Source organism: Astatotilapia calliptera, chromosome 23, assembly GCF_964374335.1.
Source record: "Astatotilapia calliptera chromosome 23, fAstCal68.1, whole genome shotgun sequence".
In the NCBI taxonomy this organism is placed as follows: Eukaryota; Metazoa; Chordata; class Actinopteri; order Cichliformes; family Cichlidae; genus Astatotilapia; species Astatotilapia calliptera.
Window position 1 is genome coordinate 33,248,730 of NC_137443.1, and position 19,477 is coordinate 33,268,206.

At 40.1% G+C, this 19,477-nt stretch overlaps 1 protein-coding gene across 1 annotated transcript in view; it reads right to left on the reverse strand.

Moving 5' to 3' along the window:
* Positions 1 to 13,524, reverse strand: part of nid2a (nidogen 2a (osteonidogen)) — a 56,391-nt gene extending 42,867 nt beyond the window's left edge. The window contains exons 1-3 of the mRNA XM_080297473.1: positions 13,204 to 13,524; positions 10,122 to 10,307; positions 9,805 to 9,921 (exon numbers count right to left, since the gene is read on the reverse strand). Coding sequence (XP_080153599.1) covers positions 9,805 to 9,921; positions 10,122 to 10,307; positions 13,204 to 13,407 — 507 coding nt within the window. The 5' untranslated portion in view covers positions 13,408 to 13,524. The remainder of the gene's footprint in view (positions 1 to 9,804; positions 9,922 to 10,121; positions 10,308 to 13,203) is intronic.
* Between the last annotated feature and the right edge of the window lie 5,953 nt (positions 13,525 to 19,477).

The window sequence follows — 19,477 nt, forward strand, 5'->3', positions numbered from 1 at the left end:
TATGATGATCTGGGAACAACACCAATATGAGGATATCAGATCAACCAAAATGTAAGGTTAAGTTGAGAAAAGCAAAAGGAAGTTTGTTTGTTTTTTCTCTGTCTACATGTAACATACACCAATCAGCCACAACATTAAAAACAGTGACAGGTAAGGTGAGTAACGCTGATCATGTCTTTACGATAAGGTGAGTGCTAGGAAAGCTTGGGCCTGACATCCATGTGGATGTTACTTTGATAGGTACTATCCACTGAAATATTGTTGTAAACTACAACCGTATGAAACCTAATAACCCCTCAAGTCGATGTGATTTACTCCTGAACTATAAGTGTTGCTAAAAACACAGATAAAAGAAGTTAAAACACGACTTTGGGGAGCAACTGAAAGTAGCTGAGAATATTTAATCTTTCCCAAGTGTTCGAGCAAACACCAGCCTGTTCCAGCCTGTAGAGATAGAGTGTGGTGATGGACATGGGGGGGGGGGTATAGATGATGATCTCATTTTCACAACAAATAAATCCATTCATAAAATGCTGAACTAATGCGTTTTCGTTTGAAAACGCATCGTTTTCTCCCAGTTTTGGCCTCCCGTCCACACTGAGACGGAGGAAAACACAGCGTTTTGAAAACGCTCTCGAAAACGCATACATTTGAAGACGGTGCTTCAAATGCAGTGTGGACAGTGAAAACGGAGACTTTAGAAAACGATGATGCATATTAGTCATATGATGCAGTCATGTGACCAATTAAACTAAGATAGCGGAGGGCATTGTACAGCAGTTGTTTTGTTTACTCTCAATTTTGACAGCGATATTAAAGATTAATATCAGTTTGTACATGCTTCAGATAGCTTTTCTTCAAATTCTTTAACTCTCACTCGCTTTTGCAACTTTGTACTTTTGTGTTACTCACAGCAGCAACTCCACGTCATTGTTAGTCCATTTAAAAAACTTTTCCTCAACATTTTGCCGCGATGTTTCAAAGAACCGGAAAGTAAATAAACGGCAGACAGAAATGAGGCAGGTTGAATCTCCTTGCGTTTCACGCATGCGCAGTACTGGAATGTAAGCGTTTTCGGGCGTTTCAATGTGGATGCACAACTCTGTGAAAACACCGTTTTCAAATCTATCCAGGCTAGTGTGGACGTAGCCTCAGTCCTGTAAGGTCCTCTGTGCTGGTCCCCATCCCGTCTCTGTCTTTGTACTCATGTGTTTGTCTGTCTCCCCAAGTGTGTAAAGAAGTCTCACAGCTGGAGAACAACAAATTGCAGCCAACACACATCAAAGACGTTTAGACTCTGTAGCTCAGTATGCATGTGAGAGGTCCCCCGCTCCCCACACACACACACACACACACACACACACACACACACACACACACACACACACACACACACACACACATATACAACACTCAGACTCCCTACAGGCGTTGTGTCACACCTTTTTAAAGCGTTTCCTCACACTCTTTGCTGCAAGCAGACGCAGGCACAGACGTTTAATTGTCTCTGGGACCAACAAATGTTTCTTTTGGGGGCCATGCTGACTGTTTTAAGGTTTAGGTGGAAACATCATCCATCTGCTAGGCCTGTCTGCTTCACAGCAGGGGGTGAGAGAGTCTGAAAACACCTCTAAAGAAAAATACCGGAAGTTTATTTAGAAAGGTGATAAGCACTTACATGAACTTGCCTTTTAGACCTGTGTATAAATCACATTAAAGTCAATTATGTTTTATTATCATGGGACCAGTTCTCTACAACCGCTGTCACAAAGTGATTTTTACTGCACTGTAAGGAAACAAGCCTACAATATTCAAGAGATACGCCCAACATATCAGGTGATCACGATGGTGGGAAGGAAGAACTCCCCTTTAACATTAAGCAACCACCTGCAGAACCAGGCTCAGAGAGAGGCGGCTGTTCGCTATGACAAATCGGGACTGAGGAGACAGAGAAGGTAAAAAGAAGAGGGAATGAGACCAGGTACAACAAACAGGACAAAACAGAAGAGAAAGAAGACTGAAACCTGTGTCAAGTTTTGTTTTCTTCATCATTTTTGTCTCTCAATGGCAGCCTATGAAGTGTCATTTGTTGCATTTTGAGTGGCCCAATGATTTATGTGATTGCATATGATGATGATTCATAACAATCTCCCTTCTTTTGGTGTTTTACTTTTAAAGGAATAGAATTAAAATTAAAATATTGATATCACTTTTAAGTTTGCACTCTAAATATGAAGCTAGAACTAGCTTAGATAGTTAGCTATGATTAGCTTTGCTTAGCATACAGACTTGATACTATAATACTATTTAATAAGCTTTATTCTGTATACACAGATCATGTAAGCAAGAAATATTCCTCATCAGCCCTAATCTAAACAACATTTTACATATACTGCAATATAGATCCAATTATTTACAGCCAAGAAGTTATTTTTGCAAAAGTTTGCTTAGCTGATGCCAAGTAGCAATGAAAAAGAAGCTAAAAGGAGTCAATCCAAACGCCTAACTTATTTTCTTACAGCCTGGTACAAAAACTGTTTCCCTATTTCTAAAAACTATCTGATATGATAATATTCATATCACTCACCCTATCAAAATCTATTCATGTTTAATGTTGTTAAACGGCCACTTTAAAATGTCATCGCTTTCAGCATTCAGTTGTACTAAAAATCACTTTAGTGAGTTGCTTCCTCAGTTTTTCCACTAAGTTAACTTTGCTTTCTAGGATATTTCTTGCCAAAATTAGCATGCCATACAACATTACACTAAACTACGTGTATGACAACATCTCATACAAATATGGTCATGCATGGTCAAGACTGATTACCAAACTACAAACTTAGAATTCATGAATCCACAGGGCTGTGTAAACACACTGGCTGTATCCATCTTTTATATACACTCTTTTCTTGACACTACGTTAACAAGGCTTTGAATAAACGACAGCAGCCGCAAACATATATCAAACTGTTGTGTAGAATTAATTTTAGGACTCTCTCAGTTTACTCAACATAGTTTATCTTACTTTGGGATTGTTTACTATTTACTTATTTATTAGTAGTGTGGTTTACTGCCTTGAGATAGTTGAGTCTACTTTACCTCACATAAATTAAACTGAAAACAGTTTCGTTGATTTTCCGTCTCATCTGGCTTTTAAATAAATGACTCAACACACTGTAGCGGATGTTCTGAATCATGTCACAGATATTTAAAGCTGGAACCCAGTCTGCTTTGCCTGGAACATCCCAGGGAAACGAGTTCGGGATAAATGGACTTCACTTGTTTGTTAGTTGCTGGTGTTTTATCTCGTCGGCCGCACAGCTCCAAGCAGGCAAAGTGAGGCAGACAGCAGCTGCAGCCCAGTTGCCAGCCTCACCAGAGTGCTACAAACGGAACTGCCTGCAGCGTGGGAACTGGCACACACACATACACACATACTGACTACAGCCCAACACTCCTGTCAGTATCTTACTGTTGTCATATGAAAATCTCTACACTAATTTTATTTTTTTGTGACTTTTTTTTTTTTTTTTACCTTCAGCTGTTTATAGCTGAAAAAAATCTGTCCAGCTTTGGGGCTTTTGAAAGCTTTTCAAAAGCTTTTTTTAAAATCAAGAGCAAATGGTGGTTAACCATAGCTGCTTTTCTTAGATCCTCAAAGGTTTGCGAACATGAATCTATTACGTAACTACAAACCAGACAGCTATGAATGTGTACTTATAATTACTAAAGCGATGTCCCAAGTCATCATGAGTCATTTTTTGGACATCACAGAGCAGTACACTAAGGCAAACTCATTTTTCCCCTTACTTTTTGTCCACTAATAAGCAAAATCTTTCTCAGGGCGTAAAAGCAGAGTAACATCTTCTAAAACTTGAAGTTCAGTCAGTCTGCTTTGGACCGGGATGAACATATTTCAGGGGGATGCCACTGCAAGGAGCCACCAGAAATAACAAATAACACCGATGGCAACAGCACCTCCTATTGTGGTACAGTAACAAGACAGTTCAGCTGGCAATACCTTTCTTTTTCCACATATAGCAAATGCAGAGGACAGATTTGTAAAACCAGAAAACATGCAAAGATATATTCTAAGATCAAATCTTCTTCATGTTTCCTCTTAAAAGGCCAGGACGATTGCTAAGAAATGACTGTGTTGTCACTTTGAAAGACAGTCATGTTACATATGGCATCACGCACTATCTGAGTTATCTACATAATGCTTGTGAACTACATCTTGAACTGAAGCTGAGTAAAACCATATATAACTATACAAAATGATGGATGGCACTTATTGGTTTGTAAGTCCAGCTGTTGAGCATTATTGCCATCCTCCGTATGGGTGAGAGACGGATCTAGCTTAGAAACAGAGGGACACTGGACAATCACATCATCATAAATTCATCAGGTAATGAGATAATAGGTCAGGGGAGCCGAGAATCATTTTGCTACTGACTTCTATTATACACCTAGATTTTGTTTTTATGACCAAATGATTCCCCTCATGCCAATCATTAGCAAGAGCACAGGTTTAAGGCACTCCAAAACCTGTGAAAAACAGAATCAATTTTTTAATATTTTGCAATATATTAAGTACTGTAATAATATATAAATTAAGATTTATCACCTTTTGTTAACCATAAATTATGTCTTCAAAGTTAAACTTTGTCAGTATCTATCTTATATAACAAGATAAAGTTACCTCACTTATTTTTTGCTGCAAATTCAGATTGACAAGCATACCAACGCTGTCAATAAACTTGGCCAAATGTTGCCATAGGATGGAGTCAGTCTGCAGACAGTCTGCAATTAAATGGGGTCAGGTTCTCAATTATGTGCAATCTGTTTCTGATAATCCAGCAATTAACAGGGATAAATCATTGAAAATGACATATCTGTAGCTGTTTACGTAGACAGAACTTCACATTTAACTATTACATTTTCTGTCAGCAAACCACCTGTTCTGTAGGAATATGAAAATGAGATCATCATCTACAGGGAGTGCAGAATTATTGGGCAAATGAGTATTTTGTCCACATCATCCTCTTCATGCATGTTGTCTTACTCCAAGCTGTATAGGCTCGAAAGCCTACTACCAATTAAGCATATTAGGGGATGTGCATCGCTGTAATGAGAAGGGGTGTGGTCTAATGACATCAACACCCTATATCAGGTGTGCATAAGTATTAGGCAACGTCCTTTCCTTTGGCAAAATGGGTCAAAAGAAGGACTTGACAGGCTCAGAAAAGTCAAAAATAGTGAGATATCTTGCAGAGGGATGCAGCAGTCTCAAAATTGCAAAGCTTCTGAAGCGTGATCATCGAACAATCAAGCGTTTCATTCAAAATAGTCAACAGGGTCGCAAGAAGCGTGTGGAAAAACCAAGGCGCAAAATAACTGCCCATGAACTGAGAAAAGTCAAGCGTGCAGCTGCCAAGATGCCACTTGCCACCAGTTTGGCCATATTTCAGAGCTGCAGCATCACTGGAGTGCCCAAAAGCACAAGGTGTGCAATACTCAGAGACATGGCCAAGGTAAGAAAGGCTGAAAGACGACCACCACTGAACAAGACACACAAGCTGAAACGTCAAGACTGGGCCAAGAAATATCTCAAGACTGGTTTTTCTAAGGTTTTATGGACTGATGAAATGAGAGTGAGTCTTGATGGGCCAGATGGATGGGCCCGTGGCTGGATTGGTAAAGGGCAGAGAGCTCCAGTCCGACTCAGACGGCAGCAAGGTGGAGGTGGAGTACTGGTTTGGGCTGGTATCATCAAAGATGAGCTTGTGGGGCCTTTTCGGGTTGAGGATGGAGTCAAGCTCAACTCCCAGTCCTACTGCCAGTTTCTGGAAGACACCTTCTTCAAGCAGTGGTACAGGAAGAAGTCTGCATCCTTCAAGAAAAACATGATTTTCATGCAGGACAATGCTCCATCACACGGTGTAGGAGCCATTCTTGGGTTAATACCTTATGTGGTCACTAGAGGTCACCTTTTTGTTTTGATTATGTAATGTAAAGGTATTTAAGGTAGACGCACGTAATCGGCGTCAGGTGTGTCATTGAGAAGGCAAACAGTTTGTGACCGTTGTGCTGTTATGCTATGTCGATACGGAATAAAGACCAAAAAGGACAAGATACATACTGCTGGATTTATTGGACTGTGAACTTAATTCATGCATACCAGTGACATCGCGTCATCCCCGTTAACGACCACCTCAGTGGCTTCAAGCGTAGGCTTAGCCTCTACACACGCGTCCAAGTACTCCACAGCGTGGCTGGCAAGAAAGGGTATAAAAGAAGAAAAACTAATGACATGGCCTCCTTGTTCACCTGATCTGAACCCCATTGAGAACCTGTGGTCCATCATCAAATGTGAGATTTACAAGGAGGGAAAACAGTACACCTCTCTGAACAGTGTCTGGGAGGCTGTGGTTGCTGCTGCATGCAATGTTGATGGTGAACAGATCAAAACACTAACAGAATCCATGGATGGCAGGCTTTTGAGTGTCCTTGCAAAGAAAGGTGACTATATTGGTCGCTGATTTGTTTTTGTTTTGTTTTTGAATGTCAGAAATGTATATTTGTGTATGTGGAGATGTTATATTGGTTTCACTGGTAAAAATAAATAATTGAAATGGGTATATATTTGTTTTTTGTTAAGTTGCCTAATAATTATGCACAGTAATAGTCACCTGCACACACAGATATCACCCTAAAATAGCTAAAACTAAAAACTAACTAAAAACTACTTCCAAAAACATTCAGCTTTGATATTAATGAGTTTTTTGGGTTGATTGAGAACATGGTTGTTGTTCAATAATAAAATTATTCCTCAAAAATACAACTTGCCTATTAATTCTGCATAACCCCCATATGTCTGAAAATAACACATGCATGAAATGCAAAAGGTGGATGCTATATACACACAGGTTTAAAAAAAAAATTATGTCTCTAAAATGTAAAATCTCTAAAATTTAGACTTAAATTGTAGACTTAAGATGAGATGTCTAAAACGTTACTTCTTCTTTGGCTAAAATAATAAGATTAATTGAATAAACATTACTCATGTGAGAGTAATTTAACTGATAAAAAAAAAGGAGGTGTAGTTCATAAAAACTCATTGATCCTCTCCATGCACCTTGGAAGCAGATGAAGTTGTGCCAGAAAATTTTTGCTGCATTTATACATTAGACAGAAGTTATGTGCAAAACTTTGACTCTCTCTGAGAGTAATTGCAGTCTGTCCAAAGACTGTTGTCCTATTTTCAATCGCATGACCGGGCACTTAGCTTGCTCTGAATTAGAGTGTGTCCAGTGTCGAATGTTTGTTGTTGTTTTTTTGTTTTTTTTTTAATATAGATGATTTAATGTAAGTTTGCTTGGCTAACGTTATCTCAGGATGGTGGTGCATGAGATGAGCCACTTTGCTTGTAGTATTCCCAGAGTTTTTTAAATGTATTTGATAAAATATTGATATTTGGTGTTCCTATATTGATATAATACCCCCAAGCAAAGTACTGCAATACTATACGGTATTACAACATTTTCCCCACCCCTACAATATATTAATATTAAATATAAATAGAGACATCTGACAGATGAACTGATAAACCTGCGGTTTGCCTCCACTTATCACCTCAGAGAGAATGCTCACTTCAAGGGACACACAGGCGTTTCTGATTGTTTGCCTTTATGCTATGAAACATGACAGTAGGACACAAGGAACTGAAGTTATCAAGTTTTGCTTTGATGAACAAGCAAGTTATAACATGCAATTAGTTAGCTTGTGAATCTGTAGCTGTTGTAACTTGCAGAGCCTGGCTAGCTGTTTACCTTTCATCTGGCCTCTGCGTTAAGCTAAGATAGTCATCTTTTTTATCTAATTCGTGACAAGACAGTGAGTATGTGTGAAATGTCAACCTGCTCTTTTAACATCAAGATAACTCTAGTGCTTCTTTGGATGAGATATTTTTCCAACTTCGGGCTGCTTAGTGTTACTGATAATCGCTCAAAGTAAAGTCAACACTTCTTAAAAGATCTAAACACTGAAAGCAGTCTTTAGCGAAATGACTGCGGTAATTAGCTAACAGAGCACCCTGCTAGTTGATGTATGGGTGTGTATTTTAAGTCAAGCAATTTCTGTCCAATTTTGATAATAGCATCTCTAAGGCTAATTTCATCGAAAACACAGCTCAGCTTATTAGAAGTGTGAGCCTTCACTCTTTCGCTTGAATTCTCTGTCTTCTGTTTTCCTGTTATTTCATCTCCAGACGCCACACATTCTGCCCCCTCCCCCTGAAACAGCATCCCAACACCCCCCAGTACCCACCCCAACAATCACACACTTCAGGTCACACACAAACCAATCTGCCCTCAACACACACCACCCAGCACCTCTGGCTAATCACTTCAAAGGAAGATGCTATCAGTCTAAAGAGAGACCCACTCAAGCAACTAAGAGAGCGCTCCAATCTGATGAGCAGCACGGAGCGCTTAAATAGCAAAACACGTCACTTCTTGTACTTTAGGAGGTACGCTCCATCCTCTAATTAGCATGTTGTCAAGAACTGAGCTAAGACAAAATTCCAATTTTGGGGCTCGGAGAAAAAGCCCTTGTCCACTTGGGGGCTTGTAAATCCCGATCAGTTCCAGAGAAAGCAGTTAAGAGGGTTAATGTTGCAGTAGCCATTAGACTACTCTATGATAATTTTTTAAACATTCAAGGAGGAAGAAACAAGCCCAAAAGAAAGCAGACCGTGAGAGCAACAAAAAGAACAAACAGAGACGAGGAGGGCTGACAGAAAGAAAGATCCCCTGGTGTTTTTCCTTAAACCTACCACTCCCTTTATTCCTCTTCACCCCAAATTCTGCACACCAAGAACATCAAGGAGCTGTTTGTTTGATCAATAGTAGGTCTGGCTTTACTTGGAGTCTCTCCCAAAGTTGGACTGTAACAAAGCAACCAATGCTTCTCCTGTTAACTCTTCTTAATACAGCTCTTTAAGTTCTGAATCATTTGCTTGGACAAGATTTTAGAAAGTATTAATATTGACATTAATATGAAAGAAAACCGATACAAATGTCTGACGGATACACCATAATTTAAACCCTGCTAGTGTCACTACACTTTGTTACACTTTAAAAGACATGAGCATGTAGGTGGCAGGAAAGGTCTCATGCAAGGGTCACTGCTGAGCTGCATTATGACTGCACTGCTTCTGCACCCACACGAGAGGCAGGAATTCTTAGACTCCACTGATTTGATATTGACCATTCCTGAGAATCATCATGCTTTAGTGATAGCTGTCATTACGGTCGTGGTTACACAGCAAACAGGAACTATCAGCGACCAATACTTTAAATGGCAAATACAGCATTTAAAAAATGGCACAATTATCCTAGATTACACAAAACGGAAAGACAAAAAAGGATTTAAAGAGTGAAACACGAGGAAAACCATTAGTGGCGGAGGGCAACAATGGTCAATACATGTTTGTGTCTACTGGTGTGTGAACTGGAGAGGATAAAGAGGGCGGGGGACACTTTGATGACTCTTAAAGATGATCTTTGACCCTTTAAAAAGGTTAAGAGGCAAATTTGGGGAAGAGGGATTACAAATAATCTCCCCAACCTTAGGGTGATTACAAGTCATGCACAACAGCCAGGAATTTGGGATTAAGTGTCACACAAGAACCAAAACATACTAGTGTGGGGTATGTGGGCTGTTTACATGATGATAAAACAGAACTCCTCCATACAGGGAGGCCCTGGAGCTACTGGTGTCTCTTCCTTTAAAACATCTTACCTTGTTTGGAGGGCTAGGGGGTCGAGTTTGTTCTTCGTATGCCGGGACATTTTCCCACGTTGCCACTACAGCGTGTGTGGGTGTGAAATTTGCATCTGGGAACCCCCGGTGTACTTCCTAGGCGAGGAGATGAATGAACGAATGAGGGAGGAAGGGAAAGGACGACACATGAAATAAGGGAATGAAAGACAAACACTGAACTGATGGATTGAGACAAACCAAATCTGTAGTTAATTAAAGTTCAACAGGTATTTTTTTCTCTAGTGTTTTATAGCATCTTATGAGTTTTCAACACTAAAACTGTAATCATTACACACCTGTGCGACTCTGTTGAGCACACTGGGTATTTCAGTCACCCTGTAGTAAATCTGTCCTCGCCCTCCGCTTGTGTCAATGTCAGCCAGGAATGGAGCCACCACAGGGAAGTCTGTGGGGAATCCGTCATCAACGTATTGCTTCTCCATTGGCAAGTCCTGGGCTGATATGATCCCATTGGTGGCCACCTAAAGGGAGGGAAAGCTTTAGTTTGGAATATTTGGAATACTATCACGAACCCAACAAACCTCCTAATGATCCCATTCGCCCTTGTAAACCACTAGAACCCCTTCATGGACTCCAGGAACCACATAATTCAATTCAATTCAATTTTATTTATATAGCGCCAAATCACAACAAAAGTCGCCTCAAGGCGCTTCATAGATACAGAGAAAAACCCAACAATCATATGACCCCCTATGAGCAAGCACTTTGGCGACAGTGGGAAGGAAAAACTCCCTTTTAACAGGAAGAAACCTCCGGCAGAACCAGGCTCAGGGAGGGGCGGCCATCTGCTGCGACCGGTTGGGGTGAGAGAAGGAAGACAGGATAAAGACATGCTGTGGAAGAGAGACAGAGGTTAACAACAGATATGATTCAATGCAGAGAGGTCTATTAATACATAGTGAGTGAGAAAGGTGACTGGAAAGGAAAAACTCAATGCATCATGGGAATCCCCCGGCAGCCTACATCTATTGCAGCATAACAAAGGGAGGATTCAGGGTCACCTGGTCCAGCCCTAACTATATGCTTTAGAAAAAAGGAAAGTTTTAAGCCTAATCTTAAAAGTAGAGATAGTGTCTGTCTCCCGAATCCAAACTGGAAGCTGGTTCCACAGAAGAGGGGCCTGAAAACTGAAGGCTCTCCCTCCCATTCTACTTTTAAATACTCTAGGAACAACAAGTAGGCCTGCAGAGCGAGAGCGGAGCGCTCTAATAGGGTGATATGGTACTACAAGGTCATTAAGATAAGATGGGGCCTGATTATTTAAGACCTTGTATGTGAGGAGCAGGATTTTGAATTCAATTCTGGATTTAACAGGAAGCCAATGAAGGGAAGCCAAAACAGGAGAAATATGCTCTCTCTTTCTAGTCCCTGTCAGGACTCTTGCTGCAGCATTTTGGATTAGCTGAAGGCTTTTCAGTGAGTTTTTTGGACATCCTGATAATAATGAATTACAGTAGTCCAGCCTGGAAGTAATAAATGCATGAACTAGTTTTTCCGCGTCACTCTGAGACAGGATATTTCTAATTTTAGAGATGTTGCGCAAATGGAAGAAAGCAGTCTTACATATTTGTTTAATATGTGCGTTGAAGGACATGTCCTGGTCAAAAATGACTCCAAGGTTCCTCACCGCGTTACTGGAGGCCAAGGTAATGCCATCCAGAGTAAGAATCTGATTAGATACCATATTTCTAAGATTTTCAGGGCCGAGTACAATAACCTCAGTTTTATCTGAATTAAGAAGCAGAAAGTTAGCGGCCATCCAGGTCTTTATGTCTTTAAGACATTCCTGCAGTTTAACTAATTGGTGTGTGTTATCTGGCTTCATGGACAGATAGAGCTGGGTGTCATCTGCATAGCAGTGAAAATGTATGCTATGTCTTCTAATGATACTGCCTAAGGGAAGCATGTATAATGTAAACAGAATTGGTCCTAGCACTGAACCCTGTGGAACTCCATAATGAACCCCTATTTTCCTCAAAAACCACTGGAACAACCTCGGGGTGCCCTCCCAAATTTTTCTGATCAAGATTTAGAAAAGTTCTGACCACATGCAGCCACAGCTGTACTCAAGCAATTCAATATTTCCATTTGATGCTACTTCACAACATTTTAGAAGGAGATTTTTACAAGGCTGTAGATAGATCCCCGTGAGTCAAAAGATCAGTTTTTTCTACTCTTGGCTCTGTATGACATCAGTCAGAGGGACTATCCCTAATATGGTCATTGAGAGCCCAAACCTTTGACTGTGAGCACAGAAGCCCCACCCAGCTGTGTGTTAAAGTGATGTACACATCAAAGCATTAATATTGGTATTCCTGATTATTAAAGTGGCCATGTTGCATAATGAGCATTCTCACATGTGACAGTATTAATCAGTGCAATGTTGCTACCACTTAAACCTATCTATCTATCTATCTATCTATCTATCTATCTATCTATCTATCTATCTATCTATCTATCTATCTATCTATCTATCTATCTATCTATCTATCTATCTATCTATCTATCTATCCTGAAATCTTTGATTCTCCTTGGATAGCTTGCATGAGTCACAGTTCAACATAATCTCTATTTATCACATACCAGCCCATGGTGTTGTAGAAGTGCATTGCTGAGACTTAGTTCAAGTTTTAAGTGAGGATAATAACAGTTTACCACTTTCTTTGGATCTAAGAAACGTTGTTGATCTCAAACAAGAACAATACAACATCATTTATTTCTTGGTTATATTTTGAGTTATTTTCCCAGATCTGCAAGCTATCAAATAATAGTCAGTTAGAAAATAGTTAAGTAGAAGCTTTAAGTGGCTTTTTTCCTTTGAACCCATTGGTTCACTCCTACTTTGCAGCATGGCTACTTTGCAGGCTCTGACAGGAGGCACTCTGGGCAATAATTACTTTTACTTTTAAAGCATTAAGTACATTTGACTGAGCAACACTTCTACTTATACCGGATGCTCCTACAGCAGTTATGGTAAAAGAAAAAGAGTTAATTTATTTGCATCTGTTGACATCTGCTGAATATAAAAGTGAAGTTGCTGAGAGATTTGGATTTAAATATTAGGAGCGCAGTTTGTTGAAATCCTATTCAAACATTGGTCCTTCATGAAAAAAAGAGTACAGATGATAATAAACCCAATCTCCTCTGCTGTCCATCTCTTTTTTTTATTCAGCCGTGAATGAATCGCTCCATTTAGCAGAGGGGAAACAGCAGCACAACTCTCCTGCGCAGATTATTCAACAGCTGCAAATATCACCTGAGACACGTGAAGCGGGAACTTCAGCGAATCTTTTTAGGTGCTCACAAAATAGACAACCTCGACTGAGTGCAAATGAATAGTAATGAAGTCGTACTTACATATAGCTGGGAGAAAGGGGAGTTGAAGAAGTACAAGGGTCTGGGAAGGGACAGCACTTTGGACGTCTCATCGTCGCCCTCTCTCAACACCGAATCTCCATTTAAAGTGCCGTAAGGAAACATGTCAGCCCTCTGGATGGCAGTAACCATAGTGCAGCTGCAGCACAGCAACACGCACGCGGCCAGCATCGCCCATCTCTCCATTGCACAGCCTGAGTGATCGAGCAGCGCTGCGCTATGAGAGAGAGCAGCAGGAGAGAAGCACAGCTGGAGTCAGAAAGAGATCTTTACTCACTCCTCCTCTCCACCGAGCCCCCGCAAACTCCACGGGGAGGGAAGGAGGAGTTTATGCCCACTGTGATTGGTCAAAGGCGGGGTGAGTGACAGCAGGCCGGGGCTGGAGGTAACATCTGGCTCGTATTAAAGAAAAGACAAATAGAGCATTTTTAATCCGGATGTAACTCTATCTGTTTCACAACACTGAAAAGACATGTGGTGTCATTTAAAAAAACAAACAAAGTGAGAAACATGTTTTCTTAAATAGTTTGTAGGTTTAATTTGAGGTTTTCGAGGAGGACACATTAAGTGAGGGGATCTGGAGGACTTCCCTGGGAAACTTTTAACTTACTTCCTGAATTCTTGTAAAGTTTTCTTAACAAATATGTGACTTTTCTGCATTTATTCGTAATGGAAATATCGTTATGTAAAGGAAAACATAAAATTCCGACACATCAGGTAATGATTCAGTATGTTAGGTTCACACTTCTATATATTGTATATAGATCGTTTTTTTTTCTTCGTTTTTTTCTTTGTCAGTTTTTTTGGAAGCCACATTTGAATGAGATGAGATATTAGATGGAACAATAAGGAGTTAGCACTCTTGGTTTTGCACCCTTTGTTTCTAAGTATATACCTGTATGATCACCTGACAATCCACATCTGCTTCTTGGATGGGCTGTACGATTAGGCAAAATGCTAAAAACAAGGAAATAAATAAAGCTTATAGTGCTAAGTCCAGTTGTCTGAGGTACAGACAACATGAATGGCAATGGTAGTGATGGTAATCTTTATCAGTAGAACCAGCTGTAAAACTTGTGGAAATACAGCAATAAGTCTGAAATTTTATGCACTTTATCACATTTTTGGAAAAGCCATCCAGTGGGCTAGACTAGAGTCTTTGCGGGCCAACTTTGGACTCCCAGACCTTATGTTTGACACCTCTGCCTTAGAGGGTGTCACTTAAAATCAAAAAATAAAATTATTACGAACTTTTCTTAGCCGACTAAGTAAGAAAAAGTAGTACGGTTATAACATAAACAATTCTTTTGTGCTTTTTATAGGGTGTACAAATTCAGACACACACTTACAGACAATTTACACCACGTCCAATGTATGAGCATTTCAGAGACTACTTACTGAAAACCCAGAACCATGCAAGAAGCCCTAAAAACTCATTGTGTTGTCTTGTTTGCCACCTGGTGTCTGCAAAGGCATACTGCAGAATATGCACCATGCCCCAGCTAAATTGAGTTTGAAAACAGTCATTTACAATTTTCAGCAATTGCTAAGAAACGTTTTTTGAATCCATCCATTTAGGACTGGACAGGCTGGGCAGGTCACAGCCCATTGCTTCTCTTGAAAGTTTCCACCCTACATTTACAAAAACACTCTTGCAAAATCTCACAAACACATCAAAACAGCTGTGTTTTGATGTGCTTCAAACCACATCGTTTTATCTGATCATGCATGCAATCAAATGAAGAAAATACTGGGCATTCAGAGCACACCACATCAAAAAAATTGAAAACAACTGGTGCAGGAACTGGAACTTGGACCTTTAATCTCAAGTGGTTGTTTCACAATATTACAATGATTACCAAAATATAAAGCAGACATGTCTCACATATTGTTTCTACATATTAGTGTTGAATTTAAGTCTCTCTCTGTTTTTGTGGGTTCTGGCTTCTATCGCTTCAACTTTTGGCATCTGTGGTCAATGTTCTGCATCTAATTATTGTGCAAATTGTGCTTCAGTGAGTGAGAGTGTGTTTAGTTTGTGGTGTATGGTGTACTTGGGGAACTCCTTCCAGATCTGGACAATCTGAGGGGCAACCTGGCAGCATCAGATGGACCGAGACATAATATCCCAGAGGTGTTCTAATGGATTTAGTTCAGACAAGCTTGGGAACCAGTAAGTAGTATCAGTTCCTAGATCAGTTCCAGATCCTTCAAGAACTGCCTGCATACTCTGGGCAATGCCGTGCACCAGAAGGAACCCAAGACCCACTGCACCAGGTCTGACAGTGGGTCCAAGGATTTTAAACCCTTCACCTCATGACAGTCAGGGTGCCATTGCCTAGCCGGAAAAGGTCTGCACATCCCTTCACCACCAAACTTGTCAAGCTGAATGTAACAGCAGCAAAATGTTTTCCACAAGTTCTGCAGACTCTTTCATATCGGTCACATGTATTCATGGTTGGAATGTGTTCTCATCTGCAAAAAGCACAGAGCACCAGGCGCCAGTCAGCTCTGCTATTCTATGGCAAATGACAACTGAGCTCCATGGTGCCAGGCAGTGAACACGGGTCCCACTACAGGATATCAGACCCTCAGGCCACCACCATGAAACCTGTCTCTAATTGTTTAGAGAAAGACATTCATGCCAGTGGCCTGCTGGAGGTCATTTTGCAGCGCTGGCAGTTCCACAAAGGAGCAGATACTGGTCCTGCTGATTAGTAACTGGGTAGCATCTGGGGTAACTTTCTGTCTCCTGGAATCTCCTCCATGCATTGACACCGGACTAGGAGACACACCAAGCCATCTGGAATTGGATTGCCAGTGCAACCTCTGTAGGGTCCAGGTATGGCTTCATGTTACCAGTAGTGACACAGAACCTGGCCAAATGCAAAACAAGTGAAAAACAGTCAGATAAAAGACTACGAGGGGAAAAGATTCTCTAGCCTAGCTCCTCTACTGACCCTGTTGTTAATTTCACCAAATCAGCTGAAACTGACTAACAACCCCATCTGCAACCTAACTAACCAAGATCCCAGGAGTTTAACTGACTTGATGCTATACTCTGATTAAAAAGTGTTCCTTTCATTTTTGTGAGCGGTGTATTATTGTACACAGCCTATGCTTTATTTCCATAGTTGTAGTACAGATGGTCCATATGCTTTGTTCTGTTCAGTGATGGGAAGATTTTCATTTTTGATTTTTTTGCTTTTTTGTAAAGTGTACTACTTTGTTTACCCAAATAAATGGTCATTTTTTTTGTTTGAATCTGTTTTTTTTGTTCTGCCCTTGGGTCCTCTGCAGATAATTCATGCCAGTAGTAGAATGCAAAACCCTGAAATCAGCATTTGACAAAAGCAGAGGTTACGTCTCCCATGGAGAAATATTCACTTTGTGATTCTGACGGTACCGAACATTTTGACCACTCTGGTTTAGACACTGTTAAAGGTATCCGTAGTATCCAATTATCTGTAGTATTTTGCTGCATATATGAATTGTTTTGGGAAATGTATCTTAGGCACCAATCAATCAAAGATTCAAGAGAAAAAACAACTTAATAATAAGATTTTTTTTGCGATCCCACCAGTGTGATTTACCATCCCTTTTCTCACTCTCCCCCATCACCCTGTTGTGTGCTGATGTGTGTGAGTGACAGGCTTACTGTCCCTGTGAGACACGGCCTCCAAGCTGCACTGCTGGAGCATGAGCTGACATAACTGGCATATCTGCTCTGCGTTACCTCATCAACAGCTAGCATACAGACTTGTAGTGTCATGCTAAATTACTCTTTGTACTTACCAGTTTCTCTTCTCCCCTTTCTTAGAATTGTCTTGGTGTCCCAGCTATAGCCTCTCAGCTCTCTCTCTCTCTCTCTGGAACTCCTCATGTGGACACAAACCACTCCACTTTAAAGACCATCATTTACACGTTTTAGAGTTATTGTTAACAATAAAACAGTGTAACAACCAGATGATAATATTTACAAATCAGTAATAACATATAACCTGTTACTTTGTATGATATTAGTCAGGTTTGTGTAATTTAGCATACCTCAGACTTTTCCCTTCTTAAAGAATGGCCTTGTGACAGCCAGCCTTCCACTGAGACCAACATAAGGATCAGGTCCCGGGTCAGGTTTTTGCTGAATAATTTCCTGTTTATTAACAACATGACTTTCACACTGTTTGTCCTTTTTAGGTCTGCCACTTCTTGTTTTGTCTCCACTTGTCCACTTTTCATTTCAAAAACCCTGAAAATGCCCCTGTCCAACAGCCAAGGGAAGTTCATACAGGTAGATTCTTGACATTGAGGTTACTGTGTGCAGAACTGATTGCCAAAAAATGAACACTTTCTCCTTTAAGTTAAACGAGACCTAAAAACAACCGCAAATGTGTTGTGAAGTGATGGGACACAAGTGAGGAGTATTTCCTACTGTACATACCTGTATCAGCGAGCTTTTCTTCAGACAGGAAATCCGAGCTTGCACTTACACACAGAAACCAGTAGGTGGAGACAAAGACAAAGCAGAGAGATTAAATTCCACACAGTGTGGGTCGTCTATTCTGTGTGATTTTGCTGTCTGATTTGTGGTTTACTTTGCACACACACACACACACACACACACACACACACACACACACACACACACACACACACACACACACACACACACACACACACAGATATTTTAAACCGTCTGTCTATCATGTAATAAAGGAAGACCCACATGCAATCATATCCCATATTTATAATTGGACGACCGTGTGCCATAAAATAAATACACATATATAACAAAGTGCATTTCCCATAGTGTGATTAGAAGGTTTGATGTGTTCATCTTCCGTTTTGCTTTTCACTGTTTCAGTGTGTAATTACAGGATGTCAGTTCTTTATGCTTCAGCTGTGAAAGTCAATATTCACTAAAAAAAGAAAAACAAATCGATGAACTCATCAATGATTCAAACACAGACCATTAGCAGGCTACAGCAAAGCACACACATACAGTTGTATCCTGTTGACAGCAGTGGGGCTTGTGTGTGTTTGTGCAGAAAAGAAATCACGAGACACTAACAATTTGTACAGCAGCTGTCAGCACTTTGACTGATGCCAAACTCCCAACAAAGGCTGTTTACCAGAGCAGCAGGACATAGACTTTGTGGATCAAGACCTTGATCAATAATTGAAATGGTTCTAAATAAAGAGCAAAGACAGACAACAATGATCGCTATTTATAAATCCTTTGCTTGGATCAATATCGACTCACGGGTGGGGCTGTTACTTGAAAAATCTGGATTTGTAGGTTTTGTATCTATAAGCTGAAAATTGTGGTTGAGTCTTTTAATTTGTAATGGTTAGGTGATCAAAGAAAGCATGAAATCAACTGTAAAAGGGCAAAAAGTAGAAGGACGGGGAAATGACAAGAAAAAGGACATAATGGAAAAGGTGCTGACAGAGGAAAGGTAGGAAAAAGAAAGGAAAGGAAACAAAATGGGAGCAGACAAGCTGTAAGGGAAGCGAAAGGTATTACAGGAAATAAAAGTGGAAGCTACAAGATCTGCAATATGAAAGAGAGCGAGAGATAGAAAGAGTTTTTAAAAAAGGAAGAAAGACCAGGCAGGAAGGAAGGGTGTGTGAAATTTCTGTGTGTGAGCTGTGAAAACTGTAAATAACATTTAGAATTTGAGGTGTTGGGCAGGAGATTATATGTGATACAATTCTGTGGTTGCACGTGTGCTTTAGACATTAGCTGATTACAAGGCTTTTCAAACCAGAGGAGACGAATTGTAAAAGAAAAAAGAAAAGAAAGAAAAAGAAAAAAGGTAAATGGTAAAGAAGTCACTCACTGACCTGAAATCCCCATTGAGCTTAATCTTACAATGTCCAACGATGGCAACATGTTCCAATAAAGGCACATTATTGGATCTTGTTTGGCATTTATTCTGTTTTCTTCTTCTATCTGTTTTATCAAGTGATGTATTGATATTGGCATGGAATTTTTCTACAGTTTTTTTGTTTGGTTTGTTTGGTTTTTTTTATGCTGATTCATACGGGACAAACACTTTTATTCATCTTCTTGGGAAACTCACCTCAAATGTACATTAATTTGAAGAAAAAAACAAACCCCAAAAGAATACACAAACCCTACATATGAGAAAACAGACATCTTTCTTTGAATCTCCTAATTGTACATTCAAGATAAAAGCAGGAGACAGACACACACACACACACACACACACACACACACACACACACACACACA